The sequence below is a fragment of the Mandrillus leucophaeus genome, unplaced genomic scaffold, assembly GCF_000951045.1.
Source record: "Mandrillus leucophaeus isolate KB7577 unplaced genomic scaffold, Mleu.le_1.0 Scaffold688, whole genome shotgun sequence".
Classification (NCBI taxonomy): Eukaryota; Metazoa; Chordata; class Mammalia; order Primates; family Cercopithecidae; genus Mandrillus; species Mandrillus leucophaeus.
Window position 1 is genome coordinate 1,581,518 of NW_012107452.1, and position 9,465 is coordinate 1,590,982.

General features: G+C 40.9%; 1 protein-coding gene across 1 annotated transcript in view; it reads right to left on the minus strand.

The window, feature by feature from the left end:
* Positions 1–7,835: 7,835 nt before the first annotated feature.
* LOC105555483 (meiosis-specific kinetochore protein-like) overlaps positions 7,836–9,465 on the minus strand; it is a gene marked incomplete at its 5' end in the record, with an annotated part of 42,996 nt that continues 41,366 nt past the window's right edge. The window contains one exon of the mRNA XM_012002451.1: positions 7,836–7,870. Coding sequence (XP_011857841.1) covers positions 7,836–7,870 — 35 coding nt within the window. The remainder of the gene's footprint in view (positions 7,871–9,465) is intronic.

Below are 9,465 nucleotides of genomic sequence, written 5' to 3' on the forward strand. Positions count from 1 at the left end.
GAGAGAGCAAGACTCTGTCTCAAACAAACAAACAAACAAACAAAAACACATATATGCCTCCATTGGGCTTGTTTTACATATCTGACTTCCTCTATGAGACTATAAACTTTATAAAGACAACTATGTCTTTATATCAGTATCACCAGCAACTATTTCTAGCATATGACATCCAGACTCAACAAATGTTTGCGAATGAGTGAACAAAATAACTGGAGAACTTCATCTTTTCATTCTATAACCATATGACACTAAAACAAGAGACTTAAAAGGCCTCCAGGATGTCGAACTAGTTTGATTTCTTTATCCCCAAGGCACTGGCTGGCATACTTCATCTCTGTATTTTCACTAGAACAATGGTTCTGTGTCAAAGACTATACACACTTACCTGACATGTTCGTTACATGAGGTGGCATAACCAAATTTGCCAACAATGACACTAGCCAGTCAGCATATTTTAGGCTTTCTGCAATTTGATAAAAACCAAAGAACAGGCTGGGTACAGTGGCTCATGCCTGTAATCCCAGCACTTTGGGAGGCCGAGGCAGGTAGATCATGAGGTCAGGAGATCAAGACATTCCTGGCCAACACGGTGAAACCCTGTCTCTACTACAAATACAAAAATTAGCTGGACATGATGGTACGTGCCTGTAATCCCAGCTACTCGGGAGGTTGAGGCAGGAGAATCGCTTGAACGAGGGAGTCGGAGGTTGCAGTGAGATGCCACTGCACTCCAGCCTGGCAACAGAACGAGACTCCGTCTCAAAAAACAAACAAAAAACAAAAACAAACAAACAAAAAAAATACAACCAAAGAACAGTTTTCAAAAGGGAGATGAAGAAGGCTAAACTTGAGAAATTAACCTAACCTATAGAAACAAATAATTATTGCATAACGAGTGACTATTATATGTCACACTGTTTGCAAAGATTATCTTAGTCCTCACAACAATTCTTTGAGGTAAGAACTACTATTTTACCAAGATAGGAGGTAACAATTCTTTGAGGTAATAACTACTATTTTACCAAGATAGGAGGCTAAAATTCAGAAAGTTTGAGGAATTTGCTTATGTAATAGTTAGAATTTGAACTTAGGGATGTCCTATTCTTAAGTGATTTCTACTACCATCTTTCAGATACTCGAATTAATATGTTTCCACTTCATTTGTCATATATCTGTGTGAATCTTCTGCCTGCTATTATTATCTAGAAAATCAAACTTCTCACTAAAGATAACATATGCATCCAGTTAAAGGCTGTGATTCTACAGTACTAGCCTGAGAGATGAATTCATAACACATAATTTATCGTCTCTTCTGGAGCTCAAAATAAAATAAAAATTATTTAAAATTTACTATAAGGATAGCTACAGGTTTTGTCTGATTAACCAAAAGGTATTATTAGACTTCTCTAACACCTCAAAGTTAAAAGTGTCCTCTCAGGTTCCTACAATGTCTTGTTCTAGTTCTGATTCTACAAGTAATAAGCTCTATGAACTTGGGCAAGTCACTTAACCTGGCCACGTCATTTTTGTTATATGTAAAATGAGTAAAATAAACTAATGAAATGGTTCTCAAATGTTTCTGCTTACTGGAATCACTTTCAAAACGCAGGTTCCTGTGCCATCTCTAGAGACTGTAGTTTACCAGGTCTATAGTTATTCTGGTGGAGGTGGTCAGAAGGACCACGCTTTGAGAAACCTTAGACTAGATGTTTTCTACAGCCTCCTTTATCTGGCTGTCACTATTCCAACGACTTACCCACACCACCTCCTCTATCACATCTCTTTGGTTCACTTTCAACATTGTTTTTTCTTTAATCAGCATAGTGCCAGTTATTAATGAACAAAAAGTATACTGATCACAGTCCTAGACTGAAATTCAAAGTGAATTTCACCCTGTAGTCCTGATTAGATTACTGCCAAAATAGCTAAAACTTTAAATGCCAGGACTAAAAATAGGCTGCTGCATGTTTAAAATAACATGATCACTAGTTAGCTTGGCGCTTTGCTATTTTTACTAAAGGAAAGAGACAAGTGGCCAGAGGTTGAAAGGGAAACAGGAGGCAGCTGTTATGATGAGAGCCTAGAAAGAGGCCAGGAGATGGCACCATTAGTTCATTACTTCAACATTAATGGGGAGGGGAAGTAAGGGCAGTTATCTCTGTAAATTAAACTGAAAAACTTCAGTCTGAACACTCAAAAGAACCCCCTAGACACACTTTAGTTCTGATTTGTTGCATACTTAAGTCCAGAATTTTGACAATATCTAATGTCAGAAACTAATATGACAAGCCAAAAAGATCAAATTAAAAGTGTTTTTAGTGTTATTTGTAAACTTTTTTTTTTCTTTTTTTTATTTTTGAGACGGAGTCTCACTCTGTTGCCCAGGCTGGTATGCAGTGGTACGATCTCAGCTCACTGCAACCTCTGCCTCCCAGCACCTGCCACTACGCCCAGCTAATTTTTGTATTTTTAGTACAGACAGGGTTTCACCATGTTGGCTAGGCTGTTCTCGAACTCCTGACCTCAGGTGATCCACCCACCTCAGTCTCCCAATGTGCTGGGATTACAGGCACGAGCCACCACGCCTGGCCAACTTCTTTTTTTTGAGACAGAGTCTCGCTCTGTTGCCCAGGCTGGAGTGCAGTGGTGCGATCTCGGCTCACTGCAAGCTCTGCCTCCCAGGTTCATGCCATTCTCCTGCCTCAGCCTCCCGAGGCTGGGACTACAGGTGCCCGCCACCACGTCTGGCTAATTTTTTGTAGTTTTAGTAGAGAGGGAGTTTCACCGTGTTAGCCAGGATGGTCTCGATCTCCTGACCTCCTCGTGATCCACCCACCTCGGCCTCCCAAAGTGCTAGGATTATGGGCATGAGCCACCACGCCCAGCCCAGCCAACTACTTCTTAAAAGTATAACAAATACACAGAAATGTACACATATGTACAGCTTGATAGGTTTTCACAAACACAACATACCTGTGTAAACAGCACTGAGATAATGAAACACAACATTACCGGCACCCTGAATTCTCCCTTGTAATCTCTTCCAAGTAATGCCCCCACTCCAACAAGGGCATCCACTATCATGATTTCCATTATAATTTAGTTTTGCCAGGTTTTATACTGTATGTGAATAATATTAAATATACTCTACTGGGTCTGGCACCCTTTGTTAAATGCATCATTATGTGTGTAATTGTGTATATAACATGTAATATGTAACAGTTGCATATTTTTTTTTAAACATAACTTTATATTGTTGATTTTCACTGCTATATAGCACTCTAATTAATGAATATACCATAGTTTATCCATTTTGCTTAATGGGCATTTGGATAGTATCCAGCTTGAGGCTATCATGAACACTGATGCTATTAATATTCTAGTAAATATTTTTTGGTGACACATATATACATTACAGTTGGGTATATTCCTACAACTGAAATTGGTGGGTCTCCAAAGGCTTTCCACCTTTGTAATTTCCAGAGGTCAAGTAGTATAAGGGACATCCCTATTAAGGTGAAGAATGAGGTATTGCATCTGGCACCTCCTATAACCAAAAGGGAGACACAATGCCTAGTCAGCTTTTTTGGATTTTGGAGTTAACATATTTTCTCATTTAGGTGTGCCACTTCAGCCCACTCACTAAATGACCTAAAAAGCTGCTAGATTTGAAGGGAGGCCCAGAACAAAAGAATGATCGCAACAGGTCGAGGTTGCTGTGGAGCTGCTCTGACAATTGTGCCAAATGATCCAGCAGATTCAACGGTGCTTGAAGTGTTAGTGGCAGATAGAGACGCTGTTCGGAGCCTTTGGCAGGTCTCTGCAGGTGCATCACAGGGTGAACCTTTAGGATTTTGGAGTGAAGTCCTTCTATCCTCATTGGAAAACTACTCTTTTGAGAAACAGTTAAGCCAAACTTTAGTAGCAACTAAGCACTTAACCACAGGCCATCAAGTTACCATGTGACCCACGCTGCCCATCATGAACTATGTGCTATCTGACCTACCAAGTCATAAAGTTGGTGTTAATGGCTGCACACCATTATCAAATGGAAGTGGTTTATGTAAGACTGAGCTTGAGCAAGCCCTGAAGTCATAAGTAAGTAACATGAGGAAGTGACCCAAATGTCCATGGCCCCTACCCTTGCTGCATTACCTTTTTTCTCACTGCCTGCTCTGAAGATGACATGAGGAGTTCTCTACAATCAATTGACTGAGGAAGAGAAAACTCATGTTTGATTTACAAATGGTTCTCTATGATATGCAGGCACTGCCTTAAAGTGGACAGTTAGAGCACCTACAACTTCTTTCTGGGACATTCCTAAAGGAAATTGGTGAAGATAAGTCCTCCCAGTGGGCAGAATTAAGAGGAGTGCACCCGGTTGTGTGCTTTGTTGAAAGGAGAAATAACCAGATGTTTAACTATATTCTTTCTTTCTTTCTCTTTCTCTCTCTCTCTCTCTCTCTCTCTCTCTCTTTCTTTCTTTCTGATGGAGTCTTGCTCTGTCACCCAGGCTGGAGTGCAGTGGCCCAATCTCAGCTCACTGCAAGCTCCGTCTCCCAGGTTCACGCCATTCTCCCGCCTCAGCCTCCTGAGTAGCTAGGACTACAGGCACCCGCCACCATGCCTGGCTAATTTTTTTGTGGTTTTAGTAGAGACGGGGTTTCACCGTGTTAGCCAGGATGGTCCTGATCTCCTGACCTCGTGATCCGCCCATCTCGGCCTCCCAAAGTGCTGGGATTACAGGCTTGAGCCACCACACCTGGCTGATGTTTAACTATATTCTAGAGTGGTAGCCAATGATTTGGCTCTATGGTCAGGGACTTGGAAAGAACATTGTATTAGTCAGGGTTCTCTGAAGGACAGAACTAATAGGATATATATAAAGGGGAGTTTATTAAGGAGTACTAACTCACATGATCACGGAGTCCCACAATAGGCCATCGGCAAGCTGAGGAGCAAGGAAGCCAGTCCAAGTCCCAAAGCTGAAGAACTTGGAGTTCGATGTTAGGGGGCAGGAAGCATCCAGCATGAGAGAAAGATGTAGGCTGGGAGGCTAAGCCAGTCTAATCTTTTCACATTCTTCTGCGTGCTTTTTATTCATGCATGCTAGCAGCTGAGTAAATAGATGGTGCCCACCAAACTGAGGGTGAGTCTGCCTCTCCTAGTCCACTGACTCAAATGTTAATCTCCTTTGGCAATACCCTCACAGACACACCCAGGAACAATACTTTGCATCTTTTAATCCAATGAAGTTGAGACTCAGTAATCCATCATAAGTGGACTGAAAAATTTGAGAGGAGGCATTGGACGGACCTTTTTTTTTTTTTTTTTTTTTTTGAGACAGGATCTCACTCTATTGCTCAGGCTGAAGTGCAGTGGCACAATTACAGCTTACTGCAGCCTCCACCTCCTCAGGCTCAGGTGATTCTCCCACCTCAGCCTCCCAAGTAGCTGGAACTACAGGAGTGCACCACCACACCTGGCTAATTTTTGTATTTTTTTGAAGAGATGGTTTCACAATATTGCCCAGGCTGGTCTCAAACTCTTGGGCTCAAGCGATCCACTTGCCTCAACCTCCGAAAGTGGTGGGATTACAGGCATGAGCTATCACACCCGGCCAGGACAGACCTCTCTCAATGGGAAAAAAAAAAAGAAAAGAAGAAGGAAAGAAAAGAAGGATGTATCCCATAAAATTCTCACCAAAGGTGGTCTTAGCAGAGGAGGATTTTAATAATGAAGAGAATATAGGATAATCAAGTCTGTGGAAACCAGTCAGTCTCTATTCCAGCCACCTCTGTCAGAACAGGGCTGGGGAAAGAGGCTAACTGGTATCCTCTTTGCTTATGTCTCAGGAACAAAGTGGCCATGGTGGCAAGAATGGAGGTCATACATAGGCTCAGCAACATGGATTTCCACTATCCAAGGCCAACCTGGATGCCACTGCTGAGTGCCCAACCAGTCAGCAGCAGACAACAACACTGACTCCAAGTATGGCACTATTTCTCTGGGTGTTCAGTCAGCTTTGTAATTGAGTACATTGAACTACTTCCATCATGGAAGGGGTAGCATTTTGTTCTTACTAGAACAGACATTCGATACAGATTTACCTTCCCCATACAAAATTCTGCCAAAATTGCCATCCACGGTTTCACGGAATGTTTTACCCATTGTCATGATATTCCATACAACATTGCTTCTGATCAAGGAACTCACGTCACAGCAAAATAATTGCAGTATGAGTCACTGCTCCTGGAATTCACTGGCCTATGTTCCCTATCATTCTAAAGCAGCTGGCCTAATAGGAAGATGGGATGGCCCTTTGACGATTCAGTTATAGCACCAGCTAGGTGGCAACAACTTGCAGGTAGGGCAGAGATCTCCAGAGGGCTATATATATATGCTCTGAATCAGCATCCAATAAATGGTACTTTTTGCCCTCCATAGTCAGGAATCAAGTGGTAGAAACAAAAGTGGCACCATGCATTATTAACCCTGGTGATCCACTAGCAAAATTTATTCTTCCTGTTCTCATAATTTTATGCTCCACTGGCTTAGAGGTCTTAGTTCCAAAGGGAGAAATTCCTCTACCAGGAGACTAATTCCATTAAACTGGAAGTTAAGACTGCCCCCAGTCACTGTGGAGTCAACAGGCTAAGAAGGGACTTATGGTGTTGACTGGAGCGACTGATCTGGACTACCAAGGGGAATCTGAACTACTACTCCATAATGTGGTAAGGAAGAATATGTCTGGAATACAGGGGATCTCTTAGGGTATCTGTTAATTTTATCATACCCTATGATTAAGGTTAATGGAAAACTACAACAACCCAATCCAGGCAGGACTACCAATGGCCCAGACCCATCAGAAATAAAGTTTGTGTCACCCACTAGGTAAAGAACCATGAGCATCTGAAGTGCTTGCTGAAGGCAGAAGGAATATGGCATGGGTAATGGAAGAAGGTGGTTATAAATACCTGTTACAATCACCTGATTAGTTAGACAAGTATCTTTGTTTTCTTCTCTCTCTTATTTCTTTATCATATAATGTGCAATGTATTAATAATAGTTAACTTTATATCACAGTTTTTAAGTTGCAGGATAGCAAGAAGAAGGGTGAACATTGCCTGAAACTTTGTATCCTCTAATGGGGAAAGGGTTAGCACATTTTCAGTTTTATGCAGGACAGTTGTAGCGTGTTAGGCAAAAGTATGACTTTATTATTATCTTTATTTAGAGACTAAATATGGTTTAAGGAGATGCAAATGGATGCGTAGTTGATAAGGAATGCGCGGTGATGGTTAGTTGTATATGACAACTTGTCTAGGGTGTATTACATAATTATTCAATTAAATACTAATCTAAGTGTTGCTGCGAAGGTATTCTGTAGAAGTGGTTAATATCTATAGTAGACTTTATATAACCTTTAAGGTTATAGATTATCCCTGATAATATAGGTGGGCCTCATTCAATCAGTTGAAAGGCCTTAAGAGCAAAACTGAAGTTTATCTGAACAAGAAGAAATCTATCTGTAGACTGCATCATCGGCTCCTGCCCAAGAGTTTCCAGCCTGCCATACAGTTTTCAAACTTGCCCAGCTATACTTATACAGCTCCATAATTGTATAAGTCAATTCCTTGTTTTATTCTCTCTGGAATGGTAATTAGCATACATTAGGCCTTATTATATCCTCTATAACTTTCAACCTCTCTTTAATATTTTCCATATATATATATGTATATATAATTGGCTCTTTTTCTTTGGTAGGATCCTGACAAATACAGGATCTTGCTATTCCCTATGCTGATGTTATCAGAGATAGAGATAGAAAGAAGTCAATTATGTGCTTTCTCCTTGAAAACTTCATAACCTAAGGAATATGAAATATGAAAAGTCAGCACCATAAATTAGGTCGGGTAGCGATATATTATTGTGATGGTCAATTTTAGATATCAGTTTGGCTGGAATAAGGGATACTCAGAAAGCTGGTAAGGCATTATTTCTGAGTAGATCTGTTTCTGTGAGGATGTTTCCAGAAGAGACTGGCATTTGAATCAGTGAACTGAATAAAGAAGATCTGCCCTCACCCAAAGTGGTCAGGCACCATTCAACTGGTTGAGGACCAGAATAGAAAAGGCAGAGGAAAGGCAGATTTACTCTCTCTTCTGGAGCGAGGACATCCATTTTCTCTTGCCCTTGAACCTTAGAACTCCAGGTTCCCTGGCCTATGGATTCTGGGAGTTGCATTGCAACTCCCCAAGTTCTAAGTCCCTTGGACTTGGACTTAGTGATGCCACTGGCTTCTCTGGTTCTCCAGCTGGCACATGGCACGTCATAACCACATTAGCCAATTTTCGTTAAAAATCCCCCTCACTGGCTTGGCATGGTGGTTCACACCTGTAATCCCAGCACTTTGGGAGGCCGAGACAGGTGGATCACGAGGTCACGAGATCGAGACCATCCTGGCTAACACAGTAAAACCGCATATCTACTGAAAATACAAAAAAAAAAAAAAAAAAAATTACCCGGGCATAGTGGTGGGTGCCTGTAGTCCCAGCTACTCGGGAGGCTAAGGCTGGAGAATGGTGTGAACCCGGGAGGTGGCGCTTGCAGTGAGCTGAGATCGCGCCACTGCACTCCAGCCTGGGTGACACAGCAGGACTCTGTCCAAAAAAAAAAAAAATCCCCTCTCATATATCTCTATCTCCGTTAGGTTCTGTTTTTCTGGAGAACCCTGACAAATACAATTATTAAGTATCAAATGAGTAGCACTGAATTAAGTATTCAAGGAACTTGTAAAAAAGAGAGATCTCTGTAGACTTAGAGAATGCTCAGGGCAGGTACTGTGGAGGAAATAAGTACAAGAATTAAGAATGGACATCTTGGTTGAATTGAAGCTGTACATATCTAACTAAATTTCAATTGCTTCATTGGCTGTTTACTCATAAAAATTCCAAAGTGCCACTGAGTAATTAGACGTTCTAGCTTAAGCATAGTGAGGGGAGATGTTAAGCCTTCTAAACTTAAAAAAAAACAAAAAAAAACAAGAAAAAACAAAACAAAACAAAAAAAACCACTGCATTTGGAGTTTAGAAAGCTTAAAAGACTGAATTCCTCTCTACCACTTGGAAGAAGTATGATCTTGGACAAATTCCATACTACCTTAAATCTCAGAGCCTTAATACATAAAATGGGAATAACAGTACACATCTTATCTATTATAAAGTCATAATGAGAAATACATGAAATATAAGGTTCTTAGCACAGTGCCTTTCACAGAGGAAGTACTCAACCAATATGAGGTGAATGCAAAAACATCTCCACATCTCTAAAAAGAATGCTACTAAAATTGAAACCAAAACAATACTAATATGTGCTTTCTCCTTGAAAACTTCATAACCTAAGGAATATGAAATATGAAAAGTCAGCACCATAAATTAGGTCGGGTAGCGATATATTATTGTG